Consider the following 26,759-nt stretch of genomic DNA (forward strand, 5'->3'; position numbering starts at 1 on the left):
CATCCCATCCCCTTGGGTAGCTTTGAATGGAGCTCTTTCCTAAGGTCCCTGCAGAAAGATGCTGTAGGGTAAGATTTGGGTAGCAGGCAGCTCTTTGCTTTATTTTGCTTCCAAAAGCAGCACATATATGCTATGTATTTTTATATATATATATATTTATGTTGGCTTCATATGTATATATGAAAGATAAAACCCCCCGGGGGCTCACCAGCGGAGCGGGCTTGCCACCAGAGACCACACACACCAGGGTGAAGTTCTGTGCCTGGTAGCGGCTGAAGGGTGCCGGCGTGTCAGCAGCGAGCACTGAGATGGATGTCGGAGGAGCTGCCGGGGAGCAGAGCCGGGCATTAGCATGGCATCCTCGACACCCACCCATCTCCATCCTCGTCCCCGTCTCTGTCCTCATCCCCGTCCCCATCCCTGTCCTAATCCCCATCCCCATCCCTGTCCCTGTCCCCACCCTCATCCCCATCTCCATTCTCATTCCCATCCTCATCCCCAACCCCATCTCCACCTCCACCCCTGTCCCCATCCTCGTCCCCATCCCTGTCCCCATCCCCGTCCCCATCCCTGTCCCCATCCCCATACTCATCTCCATCTCCACCCCTATCCCCATCCCTGTCCCTGTCCCTATCCTCATTCCCATCGCTGGGGATGGGAAAATGAGCCAAATCCCTGCTGTCCCCCCACCCTGAGACCCCGCAGCCCTTTCCCCACCGGTCCCACCCAGATGGGGTCTACACTTACCCATCACGTTAAGGAATATGTTCCCAGAGGCCAGGACCACTTTCTCCCGCGTGGCTCGGTCGTAAATCCCCACGTGACACTCGTAGGGACCGTTGTCCGAAATGCGAACCTCGGGGAGGCTGGGGAGGAGAGACAGGACTCATTACCTGTTCCCCTTCCATCCCAACCCCGTTTTCCCAGGGGATGCAGCGGTCGGCGTTCGGATATCACAGCATCGGATGGGGTTGCTTTTGCCAGCGACGGGGATCAATAAACTATTAATAACTGCAAAGGCTGCAGGAGAGAGCTGTGTAATGCGGTTTAGCAGCTGGAGTTTACCGGCACTGACAGCTCCTCAGGAGGGTAAGTAATTGCATTATCGAAAGGAGAAGCGTACGGGAGGTAAAGGCACCGCCGAGAGCAAAAACCCGCGAAGCATGGACATTAAACGCCTGTGAAACACCGATGTTAGAGGCTCGGCACCGGACGTTACAGGCTGCTTGGGCAATGCAACAGCTGTAGCAAAGCGTGGCGGATAAAAAGCATCAAAAGCCCAAACTCGAAGCAAACCCAGAGCATGCTTCAATTGATATATTATCTAGATTCTTTATATAGATATAAAAAAAAAACCAGGAGAGGAAGAGATGTGCAAAAGGATCAGTGCTACTGGAGGTGGAAATGCTCATGCCAGCTGCAAAGGAGCCACTTTGCTGACCGGCAGCATCCCACCCCACCGGCCGGCAGCTTTGCGTCTTGCTGGCCAGCAGCATCATCCCTCACCGGCTGGCAGCATCATCCTGCCTCGACAGTTGGCAGCATCCCACCTCGCTGGCCAGCAGCATCCCACCTTGCCGGCTGGCAGCATCCCACATCGCCAGCCGGCAGCATCCCACCTCGCCAGCCCGTAGCATCCCACCTCGCCGTCCGGCAGCATCCCACCTCACCGGCTGGCAGCATCCCACCTCACCAGCCAGCAGCATCCCACCACGGCAATAAGGACGGGGGCAATTCCTGCACGGAGCACCCGGCAAGCCACCCCCCAGCAGCTTAAACCCCCCCACTTTTCTGGGCAAACCCAGGCGTGCGCCTTGCAGGGCTTCCCCAGCTGGGGTGGGGGGGGGAATCCTGCGCTGGTTTGCCGGATCCTTTTGGAAAGCCCCTGGCTGCCTTCCCACGCCTCCTCCTTGCTGTGTGAGCCCCCCGCCAGCACAAACAAGCCCACGTCGAAGCGAACAGTCACTTGGCAGCTCCTTTTTATTGGCTACAACGCTTTCAACTAAGCCTCCACCATCTGTTCCAGCCTCTAACTACCCACGCACAGAGTGGGAAATCATCCATACCCTTTGTTAGCAGCACGCAGGAGCAGTTTCGGTCCCCACCAAGCTGGGGACCCTCTCCATCTCGGCGGCTGTCCCTCGCTGCGAAGGACAAGCCCTGTGGGTTTGCATGCGGATTTGGGCGTAAAATGGTCCTAACTGGGTTGGTTTGATGTTTCTGTGAGCAGTAGGGACCAGAAAGAGGGGACCCCCCAGCTCTGCAAAGCCAAAATGCTGCCCGTCATGTCCTTTGCGTCCTCTAAGCATGCTGGAAATAAGGAAAAAAATTATATAGATATTCATAAAGCAGTGCCTTATTCAACGAGGGTGGGTTTTTAATCAGAGGATGGGAAAAAAATCCAGGGTTGGATATCTCCCGGCTTTGCTCTTCACATCTGAGCAGGCGGCGTTCAAAGCCAGTATGAAAAGAGGCAGCCCCGGCAGCCCTCTGCGCCGTGCAGATAAGAGCCGTGCCGCCTGGGATAACGCTCCGTGGGACGGCACCGACGTGACCGTGCCATTACAAAGATTTAAAAAAAAAAAAAAAAAAGATGAAAATACAGAAGGGTAAAATGAAAGGGAGAGAAAATCTGAGTGGAAGCGGCTGGGAAGCAACGGACCCATCACCAAACCCTTCCCAATGTTGCTCCTCTTCTTTACCAGAGCCCCAAATAAGGCAGGACCCCCCCCACCAAAAAAAGGCATCAATCCAACAATTCCAAAACCAAGCTCTTTTCATACCCTCCGAGAAATAACTCCTTTCTCCCCAGGCATGTTGCTGTTTTCCTCTGAAAACAGCTGCGTGAAAAGACTTTTACCGCGAACATCCCCGGCTCCACGGACGATTTGCCGGCGCCGTGCCGACGATTACCAATGCTTTTAAGTGCTTGGTCCTAGGGCGGTGAAATTTTCTGCTTGCAAATTCTATTAGTTCTACAATATGTGGTGAAAGGGAGAAAAACGGAGGGTTTTGAGCCAAAAAAAGCAGCTGCTTCGCCTTGCCGGGACAGTGCAATGTCCTTGTCCCTTGCTCAAGGGATGCTTGTGGTCGGGATGTCTCGCTCTGTGCACAGGGGGGATGTTTTATTCTGGTTTAATTCCCCGACTTTCCCGGTGCTCCCTGCTAGAGGTGAGCAACAGCCAAATTCAGTGCCGAGTGAAACCGCTGGGTTTATGGCAGGAAAGCAAGGCTGTTGAGTTAGGGAATGTGTAATCCGTTTGTGAGGTTGCCAAAACGTCCTCCAAACAATAATTAGTCGTGTCAGAAATTTGTACAACAACCGAGTGAGTGGCTGAGCGGAGCCCGTGCTACGTGGGGAAGCAAAACTTGAGAAACAGAGCAGCCCCTGAGCATCTCCTGAACAGCCCCCTGAGCAACCTCTGATCATCGCCTGAGCATCCTCCGAGCATCCCCTGACCCTCCTGAGCATCCTCTGAGCATCCTCTGAACATCCCTCTGAGAAACTTCTGATCACCACCTGAGCAACCTCTGAGCATCCTCTGAACATCCCTCTGAGAAACTTCTGATCACCACCTGAGCAACGTCTGAGCATCCTCCTGAGCATCCCCTGACCCTCCTGAGCATCCTCTGAGCATTCCCTGAACATCCCTCTGAGTAACCTCTGATCATCGCCTGAGCGTCCCCTTGAGCATCCTCAGCATCTCCTGACCTTCCTGAGCATCATCTGAGCATCCCCTGAGCATCTTCTGAACATCCCCTGAGCAACCCCTTGAGCAACCTCTGAGCCTCCCCTGAGCAAGCCCTGTGCACCCTCCTGAGCAACTCTTGAGCATCCTGAGCAACCCCTGAGCATCCCAAGCAACTGCTGACCCTACTGAGCATCCTCGGAGCATTCCACCGCGCAGTCTCTGAGCATCCCAAACATCTCCAGAGCCTCCCTGGAGGAGCAAGCTCTGTGCATTCTCCTGAGCAACCCTTGAGCATCCTCTGAGCAACCCTTGAGCAGCCTCTGATCATCCCTCCAGCCCTGTTTTCCTACTTCTTCTCCACTCTATATCCACATTTAATCCCATGCAGCCATCTAACATAATTGCTCTTGCTTATAATAAAAAATAGCTCTGACTGTAGCAGAAAAAAACAGCAAAAAAACCCCCCAAAAATTCAAATTCCAAAGAATTAGAAAGAACGTCACCCTTGTACGCATGCTTATCCGATGGGATGTCAAGCCCTTTCCAACCAGTACATGGATATTTGCAGGTGCAAAGCATCATATCACCTTGAGGAAACGACTGTATTTTCCCCACCATACACAGAATTTTTATTACCCCACACTGGGAAAAATGAGCTTTGAAATCTGATTGGCAAATTCTAATTTGAAAAGGAAACAAAGAAAAAAAATCTTGAAAAATAAATACTTCACACCAGCCTCTTTGCCTTGAATTAAGCCTCCCCCTGACATTTTTTTCAGGCTCCAGTTTTGTTTTTATAACACCAGCAATAAAGCAAGTGTGTAATTAGTAATAAAGCTGACACTCCTGCAAGTGATTTCGCACTTGGAAGAAAAGCAAAGACAAGCTTCCACACCGCCTGTTTTTTTTATATATTTTTTTTTTAATTTTTTTTTTTCCCATGCCTTGTTTTTCTTTGCCCATTTTCACCCCAGAAATCTCCACTGACGTCACCTTTTCCCTAGAGACAAACAGGACCTTAGGGACAGACCTCAGATATTTGGTGTCGGCGCATTAAGGGACAATAATTTCTCTGCAATGCAATGAATCCCCACCGACAGCCAAGGAGGACACGCCGAGTATCGCCATAATACCCTCAACTGCCCCAAAATGGGGAAAAAAATTCCTAAAAATAGGCATTAAAAAGCAGCTGGCATGCCAAAGGAGGGAATATCGGGGTGACTTACCGCACAGTGGACTGGTAGACCAGATCCTCCCTCTTCCGATAATTTTCCATGTGCGAGAAATTGGTGGAGAACATGGCATCGAAGGTGAAGATCTTCTGCTTGATGGTGCCACCATCAGTGACCTGCAGAAAAACCCCCCATATATGAGATGACCATGGTCACTTTTGCAAATGCACAAGCAGCTTTGTACCTGCTTTTTAATTTTAAAAGTATTTTTATTTTTAATATTTCTATTTGCTATCTTTGAATTTGCAATCTTTTTATTTCCAATATTTTAATTTCCAATATTTTAATTAAGATTTAAAACTATTATTTATTTATTATGACCCTGCTGAGATTAAAAGTCTGTGTGTTTCTGCCCAGTTTTTGTATCACCAACTCCTATGTCCAGCCACTCGCTGGGGTTGTAATTTTTAAGTGGAAGAAGGCTCTTTTTAGGATTGGGGAGGACTTGTTTCTTCCCTGTGTCCCCCCGCGCCTTCAGAGTTATCTCCCCCTCTTGCGAGGAGCAAAGTTTAGTACAAAATTAAGGAGGAAAAGGCAGAGGAAAGTAATGCAGAGGGGTGATGGGCATTTTGGGGCTAGAACAGCTCAGATTGATCCATCAAAGGGTTAGAATAGTTTTTTTAAAAGGCCAGGCACAGGAGAAGGGGATTTTAGGGATTAACCCCCCCCCCCAAAACCAGCATCTCTAGGGAGGACACCCCACTCTTCTCACCCAGCACTTCTCTCCCCGCTTGGGCGAAACTCAACTTCCACTCCAAATTTTCTCTTTTCCTCCTTTTTTTTAATGGCAAAAAGGAAAGGGAAAAGAAGAAAAAAAAAAGCTGTCACTAAAACCACCTCTTCAAATTTATTTGCCAAGGCTGAGGCTTTTATTGCAAAGAAAATACATGCTGGCACAGACGCGGGATAAAGAACTGCAAGAAGAATTATTGGAGTTGTAAATCTCTGGCCTTGGGAACGAGGGGAAGTTTTCAAGGACGCGTTCGATTTTTCCCGACTTTTATTTACGCCCTGGGGCGGGTTTGGGAAGAAACCTTGCAGCTGCTCCTGGATCGAGAAGCTCTTCATGTATCATCTCCAAGGGTTTTCTTGGGATTATTTTGGGCGATGCAACAGAGCGGTTGCTGCAAGGTGCTCAGGGGAAAGGGATGGGGAGCGGTGGAGGTGATACCCATGGATGCAGCCACAGGAGTTCCCCAGCACATCTGGACAGATGCGGGCAAAGCAGGAAAGCAGCAAATTAGATCTGAGGATGGGAAGGGGAAAATCGCAACTCAAAGCATCTCTCGCGCTGCCACTCGCCTCCCCCTCACCCCGGACCCGTCACATTCCCCTGAGGATGCACGGCAAGGGAAGATGCCGCAACCCGGTCGCATCCTCAGGGGATTACAGGCAGTTAATAGGCTCCTATGAAAAGGCGCATAGAAAATAGTCTCTCTCCAGGGATTAGACCTACTTTCAGCCTTTTATCTGTGCCCTGGGGTCAATTTTTTTTGGAGAGGAGCTACATCTAAAGTTGCTGGTGAACCCACGGGGGTGCGGGAGAGGCCAAGCCCAATGTTTCTTGTTGGGGAAAAAAGGATGATAATTTGGCAGCATCCAACAGTGATTGCCCCAAATTATGTGCCCACACCAAGGAGTGGGAGGAAAAAGGGATGGGAGGAGAGGAAAAGGCATGTTTAAGGCACCAGAGATGAGTTCAGGCCACCCGAGGCTGCCTGCTGCATTATTTATAAACCCCAGTAAAAATCTTATTCCTGACAAAAACCCGGTGATTGCCACTGCGTGGGGAGACATTAACCTCCTGCTCCTTCCCACTGTCGCAGAGGCAGCCGCCCTCCTGCTTCTCCCCCCGTCGCTCTCACCTCACCGGCGACCCGGCGGTTCGCTGTCCCCAAAATATGCTGGCACCATTAATATTGCTGGAGCCTCTCGCCGGGGTGCTCGGCGAGTTAGATAAGCATCGGGGAGTGATGGATGGGGGACCGAGGGGAGAGGAGGGCTTTTGGAGGACAAAGTGGGTTGTAAAGGGACAGGAGGTCTCCGTAGCACCTTGGGACATGGGGCGTCATGGTCCAGACTCCTTCAAGCACCCTCATCCTGGGGCTGAATTTACACCAGTTCCTCCAAGGAAACGCAACAAGCACTTGCTACAGCAAGAGGGAAAATACCCTAAAGGGGCTGCGAGGGGTGACTGCAAGGCTTAGCGTGCTTTGGCGGGGTAGCATTGGGTCTGCAGCATCCCCAGGCTGTGTCCAAGGCTATGTTGCAGCCGCTGGGAGAAAGGCATCATGTTGGAAACCCCCTTTTAAAACTTTTTTTCTGCGTCTCTCCCCAGCTCGCTCGAGTATCTGCATTTAGCTCAGCTGGCTGAAATCCCTCCTCCCACCTGAGCTTGCTGGACTGCTCAGTCCTGCCTTGCTCAGAGCCACCCAAAACATCATCACCAGCAAATTTGACTTCCCAAAATACAGAGTAGTTGATTTATTTGTCCAAACCTGGATGGTTTGATCCCAGAATGAGTACCATGACCCATCTCCATTCCCTTAAACGGCAGCACCCATGCCGGTACTCCCCTCTCCAGAATTACTAAACCACATGCACAATCAAATCGATATCACAAAAGGGTCACGCAATTTTGGGAGACACAGCCTGGGCTCCCCGCTGCCTCCCCGGAGCCGGAGCGATGCCCTTGCCCAGCAGTAATAGAGAGTTCAATAAACTGTGCTGATCCTTGTGACCTTCTCTCCCCGCCTGAGCATGAGGAATTAAAAGAGTTCCCTATACTGACATTTAAATTATCATCTCTGAAGCACCGAGACAACCCAGCCAGCGTGTAGATGAATGGCACGAGTCAGACCTCTCGCAGTTACTGGCCCAAGATCTCTCCATCAGCGGCTTTGCTCAGATTTTAGAGAATTTCTCTGCAGCCGTAAACCTCAAGATTTTTCCCTAAAGGGGTGCAGGTTTATAAATCAGAGGCACAACCTGCTGTGAATTGAGTTGGCTTGAAAATTTGGAGGGGGCTGCAAATTTCTGGGAGATGCTTTCCACGAGTGAGAGGTAAAAAGTAGCATCCCGGTGCCTCCAGCCCTGCTCCTCCCGAGCATCCCCAAACCAGCATCCCCACATTTGCCAAGGCTCTGGGCTTTCCCAGCAGCATCATACGGTGTAGGAAGGGCTCGCAACAGCCTCAGCACATCGAGTGCCCTTCTCTCGGCTCCTTCAGCCCGTCTTCCCCCCTCCCCCGGAGCCGATGCTGCTGCGAGCAATGACTTTATCACTGTCACCAGCAACATTTCCCGCTCGGAGCCACCACGGGAGACGCCGGCCGGAGCTGTAACGTCTCATTTCTCCTAATGGGCAGTGGCAGAGGAAGCTCCCGCGGGGACTGCGCTTTGTCACCATCGATCAGGCAGCTCCGAGCGGCGCCAACATCTGTAATGCTTCGGTCCCTACTTGCCATGGCCACAGGTTTTGGAGCCCCGGGGTCTTTGCTGGGCAGGGACCCGCCTGATGAGCCCCTCGATGGAGCAAAATGCTTTGCAATCCCCGTGCACCAAGCTGCGGATGTTAGAAACATGAGTTGTTGCACGAAGGGCGGGGAGAACGGCTTGCAAATGGGATGAGGGGGTCTGCGGGGTCATGGTGTACATCCCCTTGCCTGCAAAGGCCACGTTAATGGGTGCTATGGAGAGAAGTGCTCATGCATGGGTGCTACGGAGAGCAATGCCTGTGCAGCATGGGTGCTACAATAAGCAACGCCTGTGCACCATGGGTGCTATGGAGAGAAATGCCCATGCACCATAGGTGCTACGGAGAGCAATGCCTGTGCACCATGGGTGCTATGGAGAGAAATGCCCACGCACCATGGGTGCTACGGAGAGCAATGCCTGTGCACCATAGGTGCTATGCAGAGAAATGCCCATGTATGATGGGTGCTACAATGAGCTGTGCCTGTACACCATGGGTGCTACAGAAAGCAATACCCATGCACCATGGGTGCTATGGAGAGCAGTGCCTGCGTATGATCAGTGCTACAGAGAGCAACGCCTGTGCACTGTGGGTGCTACAGTGAGCAATGCCTGTGCACCATGGGTGCTACGGAGAGCAATGCCTGCGTATCATGGGTGCTATGGACAGCAATGCCCGTGCAAGGGCGCTGCAGACAGCAATGCCAGCCCGGGCTCTGAGTTATTCTCCTTCTTGCTAATTAGACTGAGTGCCAAACTCTAATTAATCGAGGCAGAGCCACTCCCCCCTGGACCCGAGGGCTCCCCTCCATCCCTAGCTCTCACTGCCATACATCCCCAGGCTGAGCCCCTGGTCTCTGCCGGGCAGAGGGACGGCAAGCGTGGGAGCGCTACTCTCCGCCGGGGAATCATGCCTGGCCCTCGCCTGCCACCAAAAATCTGCAAAACACTTTTTTGCAATTACCATCATCTCATCCGAGCCCCCGGCTGTGTGTACAGGCTGGCTGCTGCCGGCTGCCTGCGTCCCCCGCCGCTGCCAGATGTCTGTACAGAGCCAGAACAGAGACTCAGAGGATTTTCCCTCCCTCTCCCGCTTCTGTATTATTTTTTTTTAGAGCTCTGCACTGCTGCAAAAAGTAATTTTCTTCCTCCCCAGCCCTTGCTGCGGCGTGGCAGTGACCATACTAATCAGGTCTCGAGCACGACCCCCGAGACGCCTGCGATGGGAGCCAGCTAACAGCTTGACAGCTCCGTGTCTTCCCGGACTCATTACAAGCTCGTTTGCAAGGATGCCACCACCCTCATCTCCTGCAAGGATTTTTGGGCACTTGCCTAATGTACAAGGGGTTTGGGCCCATGTTTGCACATGTTCTCAGGCAAATCACACCTTCTGGAGATGAATTTACCGTGGAGGGGGACGGTCGGATATTAATTAACACCTCTGCAGATGGTGCATGTTCCTGTTTACGCGCTGAAAAAGCCCCTTTGTTCATCCCAGGTCTCCTCGAGTCTTCTGCATTTGAAGTGACCTGGAGTGGTGGCTCATGCCGAGAGGTTTCCTGACCCGAGAAAACATTGTCCCTTGCTGCCACCCCTGCTCACCGTCCCTTGGCCATGGGGGTCCCACGGGAATTGCTGGAGAGAGGGTCTGGGGGGGGGGTGCCGGCTTGCAGCACGGTGGGGTGTTCTTGGTGGGGTTTTACCTGCCTTACCCGTGGTAAGAAGCCCCTTTACGCCTCACAGCCTTCAGCCTCGGTGTGCGCACACCCCGACAGGTTATGCACCCACCCCATGTGTTATGCAGGCACCCAACAGGTTATGCACCCACCCTGATGGGTTATACATGCTTTCAACAAGTTATGCATGCACACCAATAGGTTACACATGCATCCCATACCCCGATGGGTTATGCACGCACCTGACAAGTTATGCATGCGCCCTGATGGGTTATGCGCACTCCCGATGAGTTATGCATGCATCCCATGGGTTATGCACGCACCCTGATGGGTTATGTACACTCCTGATGAGTTATGCACGCACCCTGATGGGTTATGTACACTCCTGATGAGTTATGCATGCATCCCATGGGTTATGCATGCACCCTGATGGGTTATGCACGCTCCTGACAGGTTATGCACATACTTCGATGGGTTATGCATGCACCCTGATGGGTTATGCACGCTCCTGATGAGTCACGCACACTCCTGACAAGTTATGCATGCACCTCAAAGGGTTATGCACACCCTCCGTGGGTTATGCGTGCTCCTGACGGGTTATGCACGCTCCTGATGAGTTATGCACCCACCCCACGGGTTACGCACACTCCTGATGGGTTATGCACGCTCCTGATGGGTTGTGCAGACATCCTGACAGGTTATGTACGCAGCCCATGGGTTATGCATGCTCCCCAGTGGGTTAAGCACCTACTCCATGGTTTTGCACGCTCCTGACAGGTTAGGTATGCACGCCATGAGTCACGCATGCACCCCGATGGGTTATGCACGCTCCTGACAGGTTATGCACACACCTTGATGGGTTATGCACGCTCCCGATGAGTTACACACACACTCTCCATGGGTTATGCACCCACCCTGCACCCTGATGGGTTATGCATGCTCCCAATGAGTCATGCCTGTGCCCCATGGGTTATGCACCCACTCCACGGGTTATACACCCACCTTATGCTCTACACCAAACTGCTGCTATTGAGTTTGCTGCCGCACACCCTCTCTTTTGCATTCTGCCCCCACCTCCCCCGCCCCGCAACCCAATGTGTGCCCCTGGAGCAGATCTGCATCCTTAAACTCAACGAGCTTGCTCTGCTCCCTGTAAAATAAAGCAAGGGAAACGGGAGCCCCAGCAAGTCCCCACACCACCCCGCTCTGCTGCTCCGGTGCCATGCACAAAGACGCTGTTAGAATGATTTACAAATGGTATTAACTCCGCAGCCCCAGCATCTCCACCCTTGCTTGCCTGAGACCATCCGTCACCTCCTGCACGGACGACCTGCGACTGGGGGTTGGGGCAGCTGCAAAAGTCCGTGAGTGAGACAAGATGGGGGGGGGGAAATGGGGAAAACCCCCTAAAAACAGAAGGGAATTTGGGAAATCCTGAGATGCTGTATGAAAAACCCAACTTTCCGATTGTGGGGAGCTTCCTGGGAAAAGTGAAAGAGGGAAGGGGGGGTAAAAAACCCAGAATAAAGGGATATTCCCTGTGATAAATATTAAAGCTGGGTTATTTTTTCGCCTCCCACTGTCTCCGTGGCTTCTTGGAACATAATTTGGTCGGCCACCCTGGCGCGTCACCCTCTCGCCGAGGGTTCCAGCATCCCTCCGCGCAGGGGGGATTATGCAAATCCAGCCCCAGCTCGCGAGAAAGTGGGTTAATCCAATATTACCGAGTGGAAAAGGGAGGGAAAAACCTGGTGGAGGTGGCAGCGCCGGCGGAAGGACCGCTGTGCAAAAAGCCTCCTCCCCAAAATAAGGGGGAGACGAAGCCAATTGCAAGCTACAATTTAGGTTCAGGACAGTTTTTGGTTTATACTTTGATATTTCTCTGCTTGCATCCCCTACACACCTAAATAAACATATTTATAGCAAACAACAGCCAGGACTCAATGGAAATACTCCTGCGCATGCACCACACTCCAGCAACTGAATATATATCAGTCCAGAGAGCACCTTTTCCTATTTATAAATCTGCCTGGATGCAAAGAAGAGCTTTAAGGCAGAGGTGCTCCTTGTTCAGGGAGCAGAAACAGGACGGTAAAGCCAAGAAAAAATATCTTACAGCAAAGGGCAGCCACTTCATCTGAGGTCACTGGCCCAATTACCTCTTTTCTTTGCCTCTTCTGCGAGCAAACGTGCAAGCAAAGAGCTGAGTTTTTTACCCATCCTGGAAAACTTCTAAGTTTCTCTGCTCAAATCACCATGGGGGTTTTATTTGTGTTTGGCAGCTTATCCTGAAATTCCCCAGAGAAAGCCAGAAATACTGCTCCGGACCGTTATATCTGAGGCTGGATCCAGGCTCGGTGCAGATGGGAGTGATGTTGGTAGGGGGGGAAGTTACAGGCTCCAAATCCCGCCCCCCCCCCAATAAAACTAGATGCTGTAAGTCTTGCTTTGCTCCAGATCAGCATCCCACATCCATGAGTATTTTGGGGACAGGAACGGGAAGGGGAAAGATTTTGGGCAGAGGTTTGAAGAGCCCAATGTGAAGAGCCCAGCACTGCTCCCCAGGCCCTGAACACCCTCAATTTTACATAATTTACATAATTTCCCATGTAGCATGAAAACCACCCTCTTATTTGCATCGTTTCACACCTAGCAGGCAAATCATCTTTGCACAGCAGTGCTGACCTGAGCCCCCAGCTCCCAAACCCTCGTGCAAAGCCCCCGGCATCAAACCGAGCCTGCCAAGCCCAAATCCAGCTGGAAAACATAACAAAACACCTGGAGAAAGCCTCACGGAGCCCTCAGGATGATTGCAAAGCCATTTTACATCTCTTCCCCCACCCCAGTTCTCAAAGGCCAGCCTGCCTGCTTCACCGAATCGATATGCCCATCAGCGAGAGCACCGTCTGCCTTTCTCTCCGCCATCCAGCTTTGACCTTCTGTTGTACAGGAGCAAACCAGCCAGGTGGCTTCATGTCCCCATCCCCAAGGACAGGGAAGAGGCACCAGTGCCACTTACCCGGTACCAGACGATCTCCCGCATCTTCCCATCTGTCTTGAAGTTGCATTTCAGGGTGACGGCATCTCCCACCACCACGGGTGGCAGCGGCTCAATGCTGACTGTCAGGTAGGCTGGAAAAGTTAAAAAAAGGAGAAGAAGAGATGTGAGCTGCCAGGGAAGGATGGGGCAGGGAGTTAAAGTACTGGTTCTCAGATGGTTTTGTGGTATTAATAGCTCTGCCGTGGGGAGCAAATGCTGCTGGCTGCATCCCACATAGGGATAATGCATGGGCAAGCCCGTCAGTGTGGCATCTTGCCCCCTTGCAGCGATGAATTTTGGCTGCTCCCAATGCACCAAAAGAAGGAAAAACTGGGGAAAATCCTTCCTGACCTTAGTTACCAGCTTATGGCACCAAAATGCAAGGACCGACCGTTTCACTGCTCTTCTCCCCAGCTTTGCAAAACTGCCCACATTTGCCCAAATAAACCCTGGGCACTCAGATCTTAAGGCTCGCCTTGGTCCACGCAAAAAGCCTTGATCCCACCGGCCACCTTTCCTACCTGCAAACTCAAGCCCATCCTTCCTATGAAGATATTGGCTTTGACTTTGTCTACAACCCACATTGGTTCTCTCCCCACTGCAGACCAAGTTTCTCTGCCCCACGCTTGCTTTAAAGCCCTCTAAATGACTCATTTCTTATGGGAACGGGTCCAACAGATTAATCAGAGGATGTGCGAAGCCCAACCTGTGGTTTTACAGCCCAGCCTTGGCCAACAGCCTGCTTCTTCCCCATCTCCCCCACAGCTGGATGCAGGATTTGTCCTGTAGCAGAGGGAAAATCAGAGCATGGGCGGTCCCGTCTGGCTGTTTTCTCCCCATTTCCCCTCGATTTGCTGCAAAACTATTGCAGGAACACGGAGCAGCCAGGGTCAGAAGGGCAGGCAATTGCATTTCTATTTTATTTTCCTCTATTTCCTCTGGCTGCTGGAAGATGTCAGATTGACAGCCTGCTAGATCCGAGCCTTTCTTTAGCATCCTTGCCCTGACCGCACCCGTTTGACACCGTTTCCAACCAGGGCATCCCAAAACAGCCCTTAACTCACTGCAAAAGTCTTTTTTTTTTTTTTTTTTTTTAATTACCGCTTGCATCAGGTGGAAAAGCAATGCTGAAAAACTCCAGAGCGCCTGGGAAACAGGAGCAGGTTTGGAAATGGGGCTGCAGAAACTGAGAGTCCTTTGCAGAAGATCCCCCCAAAGAGGGGAAGGTGATTTTATATGTCCCACAGCCAGCGATTCGAGGCTCGCATCACTTGTAAAACAAGTTACCCGTGTTTTTGCAATAAATCTCAACCACGACCTGTGGGAGAGCACGCTGCACGCACACGTGCCTGCTGCAACAGCAAGGCAGCATGGCCCGGCATATTGAGCACGGGGCTCTAAAATTCAAGAAACCCTCTTTGCGCTGCTTTTTGGGGGGGCTGCAAAAGCAGATTTGCTGCTGCAATCAGCTGGATGCAAGGAAATTTGGAAAAAAGTGGATTTTTTTTGGATGGGGGTGAGTATTGGAGAGTGCTTTGCAGCGCAGCAGGTGCCTGGGAGACAGCAGCACCGAGCAGGGACGGGGGCTCAGTTAAGGGCTGTTTTCAGCCCTGAAATGGTCCACGGCAAAATGGGTTTTAATATTGCATCTTTGCAACCCCAGCCCAATGCCTCTCTCCTTGCTGATGGCGACCCAAATCCTCGCCAGCAGCCGTGCTTGTTTGGGGCCGGCTTCTTTCCAGCCTCTCTCCTCGCCTGGACAGGGTTTATTTTAGCACGCTAAAGCGGGGATTAATTCCTTGCGGCTGCCAACGCAGCACGCGGTCCCCTCAAATTTGGGGCTTTGCAGATGTAGAAAGGCGGCAATGGGAGAGGGAGGAGGAGGAGGAGGGATGCGAGGAAGGTCAGGCGAGGTCTCGCAGCCGGTGCCCCGATTCCCCCCGCTTTGCTTTTGACATTTCCAAAAGCAAGATGAGCAACAGGCACAAAAGCAAAGGGAGGGGGATGAGCAAATGTTTTGCAGCACGGTGGCATCTGCCCAAAGGAAATCAGGGACGGATTCGCGCTAGGAACGGAGGCTCCACACGAGCGGAAAAGCTCTGCCTCTTCATCAACCAGCATTGGGAGCCTCTGGGTGAGATTACATCCCCCTCCTGCCCCCGGCGTGGATCAACGGGGTGATTAAATAAAGCCGGCGGCAGAAAGGATGGGTGACAAAGACAGAGTTAAGATTGCGTTTTCCCTCGTGCCCATGAATTATTGAGATACAGGGGTTCCTGGCTCGTTACTGCAGCATCTCCAGATGGTTTTCCATCCCTCTTGCCATGGCATTGCCTTTCAGACCCTGTGCAGGGCAATGGGAAGCTGGAGCATCCCCGTCCCAGTCCAGCCAGGTGTTTTGGTGGTGCTTAGACCATCTGGTGATGGTTGGTGGCTTTTTAAATCAAAAATGGCCAAGCTTGGGATGGGCCCAGCCACCCACCTCCACTCATGTGCAGTAAATGCATTGGCCCAAGCATTTCCCCAAGCAAATCCCCCTGCAAACACATCCCCAACCTGCATCTTCTAGATGGCTCAAAAAAAGCCAAAATGGGCCTTTTTTTTTCTTTTTTTTTCCTCTGCTCCCTTTACATGCTGCAAAACCACTTGGAGATGGTAATGGGGCTGCAGCCCACCAGCTCCCACCTCTACACCCAATAATTCAGGCTCGGCTGTGCTGGGAGAACAGCTGCTCCTTAAAAATACTGGAGTGTAACCACAGGATGCTCCTGCACTTCTCCTGAGCAGATCCTGCATGGCAAACCTGAAGCTTTGGAGCTCCGTGATTTATTGCACCAGTGCCAGGGGGTGAGATGGGGACCACACAGAGAGCTGATGCCGGAGCCCCAGCAACGCCTGGAAGGGGAGGGAAGGCAAAAACCCACCTGCTGGAAGAGCATCAGCTGCCTGAATTCAGAGCAAAATCACCCCAGAAGATGGGGAAAAGAAGGAGGGAAAGAGCACGAGTGAGAGCAGAGAGAAACAGATGCATGGTCCCCGGAGGAGCCAGCCCCCAAAATGCTAAGGATGTGTGTAGGGGAGGGGGAAAAGCAGGGAAAATAAAGCCAGGCGCTGAAAAATAAAGCAGGAATCCAGATGGAGCCGTCCAAAACCCACTGTTTTGCTGTGATTGACGTGCGCGTCTCATCCCTCGTCCCTCCCTTCCCTTTGCTATCCGACAGCAGAGGATGGCGAAGTGTCACCAGTCCTCAAAATCCCTAGTTTGGTCCCTTTTTTTAATTTACTGAGGAGAAGAAACCAGCAGTGACAGGTATTACTGAATTTTAAGGACTATTAAAACAGGGCTGAGCATCAGATTTGCACCTCCAAAGGAGGAGCTGAGCCCAACCTAACATCTCCATCATCCTCTGCATTATCAGCAACCCAAAGGCAGCTCTGAACCCCAAGGCTCCTCTCCTTCCCCTTTGCTCTTTTTAAATAAGACATATTTCATAGCAAAAGCTGTGCCGGGCCACCCTCTGATTAGATTCTCACCTATGGAAATTCAGCCTTCTGATTAGATCGCATCCCTGGGGAGAAATGAGTATTTTTGCTAGCGAGCGGTGGGAATTCTTGTGACATCCAGATTAAGGGGAAAAAAAAACAAAGGGAGGGGGAAGGGAGAGATAAATGAAATGTCCTTTTAAATCAGGAGTGACACATTAATAAAAGGAGCACATTGTAACATGTTCAGCGCTTTCAATTACAAAATAGCTGCGAGGGAGGAGGCAGGTTTCACCCCGGCCATGCAAGCGGAGGATGCGGCCGGATGCTTCCACCGAGATGCTGGCAGAAAGCCCCATGTCTGCCCCGTTCGAGCATCCCATCGGGGAGTTTTGCATGCGAGAGCAGCCAGTCACCTCATGGAAATCTCTCGGGATGCAGCACGTGTGGCTGAATCCCCCCAAATAGGCTGAGTTCCCCCCTGTCCTGTTGAGGAGGGGGAGGGAGCGAGCGGCTGGGTGGGCAGCTGGCAGCCACCCAAGGGCAACCCACCACAGCACCCTTGAAAACCTCGGGGCGATGGAGCCTTTCGGCATGTCCCAGCACTGCAAAGCAACCCCTCCGCCTCTTTCCCACATGCCTGATATTTTTTAACCTACATCTAAATTAAATATTAATTTATTAACAACGACAGGCACGCCCCTTCCCTGATTTCTCACCTCCCTGCACTTCCCAAAAAGCTAACCTCAAACCAATGATGGACTTTACCCCTTCGGGACATGTCCTCAGGGTTCAACTGGTTCCCATCCTTGCATTTAGAGATGGTCATTTGGAGCAGCAATAGGGTTTTCAGGGATCGGAGCGGAGCGATGCTGTGGGATGGAGCTGGAGGAGAGGACACGTGGGGATGCAGCTGCCCCATCTGCCCCCGCCGTGTCCCCCTCATCCTTCAGGTGCTGACACGGCCCCGTCGGCGGAGGCGAAGGGAGAGATAATATTAACACATCATCATTTTCATCAGGCTGTGATTAGCAGGGCTCATACATAATTCACACCAATTCCTCCACCGCTTTCCGGCACTCACTTTTCCAAGCCGGGCGAGGATGGTATTTTGGGGTGCAAATACAAGGAGGGAGGGGGGAAAAGGAACCAGGACCCCCTAATCAGCATGGGGCTGATTTTCACCATTTTTCTAGGATTTAAGGCATTTGCTGCTTGAGGAGGCACTTTGCCCCTCGCAAGGGAGCTGGCTGGGATGCTAAAGGATTGCAAATCACCCCCCCAAAAAGCAGGGAGCGATCCTGCTCCCCATTCTCAACGCAAGGAAGATGATGGCTGGCACTAGGGGAAGTGCAAGGGTTCATGGCCGTGCGTGAAGCCCCGGGGACAGGGATGTCACCTGCCACATGCCGGGGCTGAGGAGCATTAAGCAAACGCGCTTTGACTTGCAGCACTTTGCAACATCTTGTTCATTAAAGATTAAACACCAGCAGTTGCTCCCGTTCCTGTGAGCACAGCAAATACCTTCTCCCTCCCTTCTCAGCTCCGGCGATGCCTTATTTATGATATTCCAGGACAATTTACAATTATAATGTATTGCTGCCTCTCCTTGCTAACCCGGGAGGGCTGCAAGGGGCAAGAACTGGCAACGGATTCGCATCTGTCCCAATCCAGAGTGGCCAAATTTTGCTGAATCTTCAGCTTTTCCTCCTGGAAAGCTGCAGCACTGAATTTTTTCTTTTTTTTTTTTAAATGGAGGAATAAGTGTTTTAACACAGGTTTAACAACAGAGAGTGGAATGGGATGTGACAGCTGGACTCAGCATCGCGCTTCCAAAGGAGATGGTCCTTTTGCAAAGGAAAAAAATGGTTTGGGGGGAGCCCGTTTGTGTTTCTAAAGGCATGAACTGCTTGAGTTTTGCTTGAATTTTCAGCTTTTCCTTCAAGAAAGCCAAAAGCCGAGTGCCGGCGGGGCTGAGCATCCCCAAACCCACTGCTCCCCACACAAAAATTGTGCTGGCTTTTGCCAAACGGGGCTGTTTCGTGAAATAAAACCATGAAACTAGGCATCACCCACCACGAGCAAGAGCCCTGCTGGCAGAAAGCAAATTGTATTAATACTGTGTAAATAGGATATTAACAGACAGACCAAACAATTAAGAGCCGGTAATTAAAATTCATCTTCCTTCACACCGCGGCGTATTAAAGTACAAACATTTAATTAGATGCCTCTTACCTCACCCATTTGCATAAGTGGGAGGAAGCACTTTGCAGCTGTACCTCTAATTATTCTTTATGGGTGTTGCTGGACCAAACCAGCCCCTAAATCCTTGGGTATTGCACAGACACAGAGAAGATGTATAGAATATATAGGGAGAATGTATAGAATATGCTTTGGTCCATTTTTCTCTAACTAAATAGGATGCAATAGGCGCATTGAACCTGACAGACCCTATGGATGCGTCTTGTTAGCTCTTTGTAATGTAAATCAATAATTTTAATCAATACATTGATTGAGCGTGGCCGTTTTGGCCTTTCAACCCCTTTTAAATCAAGATTAACTGAGAAAACCACTTCATTGGGGCTGCTGGGGACAGACAGACCCTAAGGGATCTGCTTCAATTAGGATTTCATGATCAAAATGTGTCAAAACTACAAAATGATGAAGGTTTACTGGTCAAATTTCATCACCATGTCCTAATCCAAAGTTTTTTATAAGGCAAATGTATAATGCAAAAACCAAACCCAACTCTCAACGATTTCAATGCTGGTGCCAATATCCAGTTGAGGCGGGACTTTTGAACACTGTCCACACCTTTTCTTTTTTCCTTAAATCCTGGATTTCTCCTGGAAGAAATATCCTAGCCAAAAAGAAAAAGAAATAACGCCTGATTTTGTGTCATGCCATGGTACACAACATCACTTGCGTGCAGCCTTCTTAGCATCATGGAGAGCATCTTCAACACCGCACAATCACGTAAGGGCTTCCGAAAGAGTTATGTCGATATAACTTAAGAAAAATCAATTTTTAGACCAGTTTTGTCCTCATTATGAACACTACAGTCATTTTTATGTTCTTAAGGGCAGAGATTGGCTCTTATGTACCAGCACCTATAGCTAAGCCCTGGTATGGTGCAGCAATACCGTAGGCTGCAGAGAAACAAAGAGCAAGGCTCAAAAAGGATCATGCTGGGCTACAAACATGTTAAAAATGCTTTGGCTCGGTGGGGTTTTCATGCACATCAGTGCAACCTCAGCACTGTAAATGACCTCGGACAAAGGAAGGGAGAGTTTAGGCCACTTTGGGCATGCAAATGCAATGGGCAATTTGGGTCGTGGGAGCCTTGGGATGCTGCGGTGTCTCCTTCTCCCTCTCCAATGCCCATCTCCTGCCTCTTCCCCATCTCCTTCCAGTATTTCCACCCTTCCCTCTCCCATTTCCTTCTATCACTGCTCAGGCACCAGCTTTAGCCATCACCAAGTACCAGCTAATAAAATAGATGTAAACACCAGGTTTTTACAAGCTCATCACCACCTTTGGTGCATGTCTCCTGACAAACAAATCCACGGCAGATAGAGCCATCCATATCAGCTACGCGGCTTGGGCACGGACTGAAACAAAACCCACTTTAACGTCTTCATCGTGCCTTTTCTAAGCGAAGGCTCATCGGCAAGGCTGTTCCAGCTCACCGGAGCACGAGATGAGAAAGCCTGTTTCTAGCTCAGCTTCGTTTACTTGCGGTGCCAAGTTAGTGCTTGTACTACATCTCCGTCAAGGCGTTTGCCCGAAATCCTTGGGAAATCAGTTGTTCCAGCAAAAAGATGGAAGTTTTGAGGCAAAACGGCCAGCACAAGCCCGTGCCCTGCTACAAACACCTGGGATGACCTTGGATGCATCATTTGGATGCTCAGTGAATCACTCAACCTAAAAATCAGGCTATTTCCCAGAGAGAGACTCAGAGATGCAATGCTGGTGGCATAAAACCTGAAGTCACGAAGCCAAGGGACGCATCCTGCCTACTCCAAGAAATGTGAGCCACCACGAAGCCAAACCCACCAACTACAAAACAGGAGATGGTGGAGAAGTGCCGGTTTGGGGGTGAATGCAAGAAAAAGGAGGTTTGGAGGGAAGCAACAGGCACTGGACAACTGGGAGCACTAGGATTTGGGGGGTACCTTACTGGGATGAATAAGAAGGATCCTTCATTTGGGTAATATTTCAACACCCCCAAGGCTAAAGACTGACGTTACCCCTAGATGGGCATTTCTCTACATGTACATACATGGAGAAAGACCAGAGACCCAACCAAAACCAACAGCCACTTGGGAAACACCCACCCAGCCCTAAAACCCCATAAATCAACCCCCCAAAAGAGTAGTCAACATAAAGAAGATGGGTCTCCCCACCCCACGCAGATTATCAGCAGGGTTGTGCTTGCTGCATTGATAAGCCTTCTTGATATACTGTATTTTATTAGCTGCTACCAGACCCACCCTGCACAGGCTGCAAAGCCATGTACATAAATTATAGACTGAATATTTATCTCCCGCCGCTGCACAGACGTGAAGTATGTTTAGCAGCATTTACTCTAGTGTAGTAAAGTTTTATTTATAATTTCTCCCCCCCCACACTGCTGGCATGCTCAGCTCATCGCCGTAAAGCCAACAGCTTATGATGCACACCTCCAACTCCTCACGATGCTGGAGGGGGGGGGGGAAGGAGTATATTTTACTACCGCATCTTCACACTACTGATATTGCCATTAAAATATAATGCTTTAGCGCAGCGCTGAAGCACCCGGCTGCGGTTTATAGCTGCTAAAATTGGTGGCCGTGACCTGTGATGGGTCGTTGGGTTTTGGTTTTTGGAAGGGGAGGATGTTTGTCATCATTACGTTGCTCATCGGTCTTGTTCCTTTATCCCCATTTACAGGTTATTTAAGGATTTGGCCATCCTGCATGCTTTTGGGGGTTTTCAGAGTCCTAAATGATGTCTTGTCCCAGGAGAGGAGGGAAACCGAGTCTGGCAGAGCCAAATTCCCCCCAAAACCCAGTGGCATCGCTGAGTCGGAGCGATGGCTTTGCCAGCACCTCTTGGCCTCTCCCCAGCTGTGCAAGCAGCAGCCGATGCCAAAATGAAGCCCAAAACACCCCCGGGGTCAACCAGGGCCTCAGATGCCCCATTTTTAAAATGGAGATCGTGCTCTTCATTTGCATGTATGCATATATGCAAATAGGGTCTGATTGCCTGCAGCGCAGCCTGCCATTTGCGCTGTTTGAAAAACCCCGTACCAGCTATTTAAGGCAGAGTCCTCTAAACCAATTGCACCCCAATTTTATTCCCATCCCATGAGCTAAAGCCAACAGATTTTGGCAAAACAAGGTGCAACGGGTGGGAGATGCCACCCATCCCCACGCATGCTGCATTGCACTGGCTCTAAGCACTCATCCCTCCCCTGTCGCCCCAAATTTTCCTTTCTCCAATTAAGCAAACCCAGTTCCTGCAGGATTCCTCACTCTCCTGCAGGTTTCCTCCACGGCAGTTGGGTTTTCCATAAAGCTTTCCACCCAAAACTGCTGCCACCCCCCAGCCTCAAGTGCAGAGCAATAATTCCCTCCTGCATGCCATTTCTGCTAATAACTCCCAGGAGAGATTTGCTTTCCCCTTTTTCTAGTAGTGCCTCAATGCAGATCCTAATTAACCTCAAGACCTGCTAAAAAAACCCTATTCTTTCTTATTTCACCCCATTATCGCTTTACTAGCTCTCCCCCATGCTGCACTATGGACCACTCCTCCAAGCGCAGTAATTGCATGTATTTCCACAGAGACCTGCAGCGGGGTCTTGTCTTTCCCCAGCAAATCCTGAGCTCACCAGAGGATGAATTTTCCTACAATCCCACTTCTGCAGAGCAGGAGTGATGACTGGCCACCGAATTCAATGCAATGCCTCCGGGATGGTGCAGCATCCCTCCCAAAAACCTTGCAACGGAGCATGGTGCCTCCTCAACACCTGGGCCTGATGTGGGTTAATGCTCAGGACCAGGATGCCCAGGTAGCCTGCAAACTTAGCAGCCTCCCTGGGCTTGCACATGCAAAAAATTCACACCCCCTCTGCTTTTTCATTATTTTTAATCAAGCAGCCTCACGGCAAGGGTGGTGGGATCTGCTAATCTCCACTTGCTGCACAGCAAAACCCTCCCCAAGCAGATGCGGAGTTTAATCCGGAATTAAGTGTGGCAGGAGAAGGAGATACCGTATCATAATCCTGCATTGCGAAGGACTGGAAATGTTATTTTCCACACACTCCCCTCCCCAGCAAATATCCAGACCCCCTTTCCAAGGAGCAGGCTCATCTTTCTGTCTCAACACAGAAGAGATTCCTCATCAGCCGGATCCCTTCTGGCATCTCTCCCCATGCTGGCATCAGGAAGATGCAACATCTGGATGCTGGCCCCAAGCATGGGGGATTACAGAAAACCTCACCTGGGATCAAGGATCTCATCTCCAGTCAGTGCTGAAAGTACCGCCCAGCAAAAAAAACCATCCCGGAGATGCAATTCAGGAGTAAAAAAGCAAATTATTTATACCCAGTCTGGTTTGTTAGAGCCCCAAACCCAAGCTGATGGATTAGATACGGATGTTGAAACTTGGGAAAAAAAGATGCTGAGCCCCTGGCAGAGTCCCATCCGCTTCTTGGGTGAACTCGGGAGGGATCTGCTGGCAGCAGCCGATGGCTTTGCTGCTGCTTTGCCGTCCGTCGGGGTGAGGATTATGCCATCGGCAGCTAAGTATTTGAAACCACATCTTGTGGTGTTAATCTAGGCTGGAACATAATCCCAGCCAGGGCTAATTAGCGGAGCTGAAAGCAGCAAGGAGCTGCTTGAAGGATGTCTTTTGGAATGAATCCCACTCTGTGCCTCAGTTTCCCCACTTGCAAGGGAGAAAGCAAGGCCCTTTACAAACCCACCTGAGATCCAGCAAAAATCCCATCCCAGAGTAATGCTACTTCTCTGAAAAATAAGGACGGTTTTGAATTTTCCAATATGAAACCCCACAATCCTCCCTAAACCTTCTCTTCTTCCAGATTTAGCAGGAAATACATAGGTTTGGTGTGGGCAGAAGGGGGAAAAATAATTAATTTCACTGAGAAACGAGGATGAGGATTTAGGTTTAGATGCTGCTGTTGGGTTTCCCACCAAGTTAGGAGTTCCAGCGAGGTGTCGGCGGGGTTTTGCTGTGCCAAGGTGGCCAAGGTGGCCCAGAAGAAGTAGGCGACCATGACCCAGATGATGAATTTGCTTTTTTAGTTCTCTATTTGCAGGAAATCCAATTATCCCATATTTTTGATTGGTGACAAACGAGGTAGCCATTGATTCTCCCCCTCCCTCCCCAGGTGTCTGCTGTGAGCAATCTCTGCCCGCACCATCGATTCCTGCACTGTGTAACGGGAAAGGGATTATTATTATTATTAATTTTTTTTTTCCCCTTTTTCCTTCTGAACAACTTCTTCAAAGACACAACCTCAGGCAGAGGTGCCAAGTGCTACAAAATCCGCTTTTTTTTTGCAATTTAGGGAGTGATGCACAGCTTTTCACCCCAAAAATGACCTCGGAGGAGCCTGGGGCAGCCAGATCGGCACTGTCATTAGTCAAGTTGGGTGCTAAAAAGCAGCCAAAGCTCCCCTGCTCCTTTCCTCCGCTGCTGCAAAACCCTCTGTGCCCCCATGGGGTGCGCTCTGGAGGCAGCTGGTGTCTTCTCCTGGTTGTATATGGGGGTAGGAGAGGGAGGGAGGGATGGAGGGAGGGATGGAGGGAGGGATGGAGGGAGGGATGGAGGGAGGGATGGAAGGAGTGACAGAGGGAGGGATGGAGGACTGAAGAAAGGGAGGGATGGAAGAATAGATGGAGGGATGGAGGGATGAAGGGAGGGATAGACGGAGAGAGAGAGGGATGGTGGAATAGAGGGAGGGTTGTAGGGAGCAACAGAGGTATGGGTGGAGGGAAGGAGGGAGGAATGAAGGGTGGGATGGAGGGACAGACAGACTGACAGCTGGGTTGATAGAACAGACACCCACATACCTTACAAGACATCTGACACAACCTACAGGGGCTTCCAGCTCTGGGCTTTGGCACTGGTCCAGAGACACCTCTCCCAGGCACCAATTTGGCCGAGGCGAGGGGCGGCTGCATCCCAACCTCACCGTCATCCCCTGGCACGGGCTTTTTGCCCTTTCCCTCAGTACTTTCCCCCGACTCAGCCTCCCTCCACCGCCTTTTCTCCTCCATCTCCACTGCCCCTCTCGCCGTTACAAAGCAGGATTGCTAATTTGAAGCTACGCTCTTCTCCCCGATTTACGCTCCGTGATTAATAATCCCTTTGCTCTCCCAGTAATGCCGCGCCACTAATAAGATTAAAAAATATCTCCCTCTTACAGCACCGATTCATAATGCTGATTTACCGTTACTTCGCCACTCTCACGGAGAGGATGCACACGGCTGTTACCTTAATCCCTATCCATCTCCGCACCGTTGAGAAATAACTGCTAATGAATACCTTTCTGTCTCCCAAATGCTTCTAGATATGCCCGGCTATCAATATTTGTCTGGCTTTTTGCCGCTGATCTCGAAGGCTGATACAGCAACCTCCCAGCCCTGCTCGCTACTTTACCTCTGCAGAGGGGATGTTGGCATTTTTGGGGGTCTTTCCCCCCAGAACGGTGACATCCCGGAGGTCCTCCCACGCCGGGCTTGATCGCCCTGAGCTGGAGCAAAGCAGAAAGATGAGGGGAGGCTTTTCTGAGCATCTTTTCACAGGGATGTGCTCATCTCCATCCATGACTCAAATCCTTCCATGGGGTGACATCTCCCCATGACTCCACTTTCCTGCATTCATCCCTATTCCTGCATCCATCAGCTATTTCTGCAGCATGACTCCATATCCCCAAACCCATTTGGATACGGAGCATCCTTAGATAAACCAAACAGTCATATTTTCTACCCTGTTTCATATTCTCCTCCTCTGTCAGGAGACACTGGACCGGCCCTACAGCCAACCCAAGCAGTCGGATGCTTTGGGAACAACAGCGACGGCAGCAAGAGCTTGGGAAGGAGGGAAAAAAAAAAACCCAGCAGAGCCTCTGATCTGATGAATGTGGCAGGGGAGGCCGATGCTCTGCTTTTAATAAAACATAACGAAGCGTAGGATCATAAAATATTTCCTTTAATTCAGTGCTCCCGCGAGGGTGGGTAATAGAGGCTGGGTAATGCGGTAGGCTTTCCTCACAGCTTGCTGGGGGGGGGAGAGCACTGCTGGGGTTGTTAAACAGTCCATTTGCAAGCCTGTAAGTGCTGTCCTTCCTGCCCCCATCCCATTTTGGGGGGCAGAAAGAGGAGGAGCTGTGCACACCGCCATAGAGCCAAAGCACATCCCTCCTGCTGCGCGTTATGGGGGGGCCCCAGCTCGCAGAGCCGCATCACTTCACCCCACTGGGATGGGTTTTCCGGGGTGGGAAAAGGTCAAAAAGCAAATCAAGGAGGGATGTTCAACTCCCGTCGTCATCCTCAGTGAGCACACGGGTGTCTGAGCACATGCATGTTGCGTATATATAAAAATATATATATATACACACACGTACATCTCCAAGGCGGTGTGGCACAAGTGATTAACATTCCCACGTTAAAAATCTCTCTGCATCTGCTTTGTCCTACACCCGGCACTAAATATAACCATTCAATATGCTCTCTCCCTTCACCAGAGAGATAACATTGTTTAAATAAGCCCTTTCAATTTTAAAAAGTCGAGTTGTTTTCTCACGGCGGGGAGCTTTTAGCAGCTCAGGAGGCGGAGGAGGGTGGTCCATGCAAACACACACAGAGGCACGAGCATCCCTAACATCCACGTGCCCCAATCCTGCCCCCTCCAAATAATTTCCCACCGTGAAGTTGCCCAGATGTGTTTTCCCACTCCAAAAAAAAAAAAATTAAAGACACATTTCTAGGAGCAGAAGGGTTTAATTTGGAAACCGGGCTTGCCTGTGCTTCCTCGAGCATCACTCTGCTCCCACGCCGCTACTATAATTACAGCAGCGTAAATTCACTCTCCGTCAGGAGGAAACCCAACTATCTCCAGCCAGTTTGCATACATCAACTGCCTGCAAAGAACTT

At 50.8% G+C, this 26,759-nt stretch overlaps 1 protein-coding gene across 1 annotated transcript in view; it reads right to left on the reverse strand.

Moving 5' to 3' along the window:
* Positions 1–26,759, reverse strand: part of IGSF21 (immunoglobin superfamily member 21) — a 39,949-nt gene that overhangs the window by 5,034 nt on the left and 8,156 nt on the right. Inside the window, exons 2-5 of the mRNA XM_075029241.1 lie at positions 13,093–13,205; positions 4,919–5,040; positions 748–866; positions 209–324 (exon numbers count right to left, since the gene is read on the reverse strand). Coding sequence (XP_074885342.1) covers positions 209–324; positions 748–866; positions 4,919–5,040; positions 13,093–13,205 — 470 coding nt within the window. The remainder of the gene's footprint in view (positions 1–208; positions 325–747; positions 867–4,918; positions 5,041–13,092; positions 13,206–26,759) is intronic.

The sequence above is a fragment of the Buteo buteo genome, chromosome 5 (genome assembly GCF_964188355.1).
Source record: "Buteo buteo chromosome 5, bButBut1.hap1.1, whole genome shotgun sequence".
Lineage (NCBI taxonomy): Eukaryota > Metazoa > Chordata > Aves > Accipitriformes > Accipitridae > Buteo > Buteo buteo.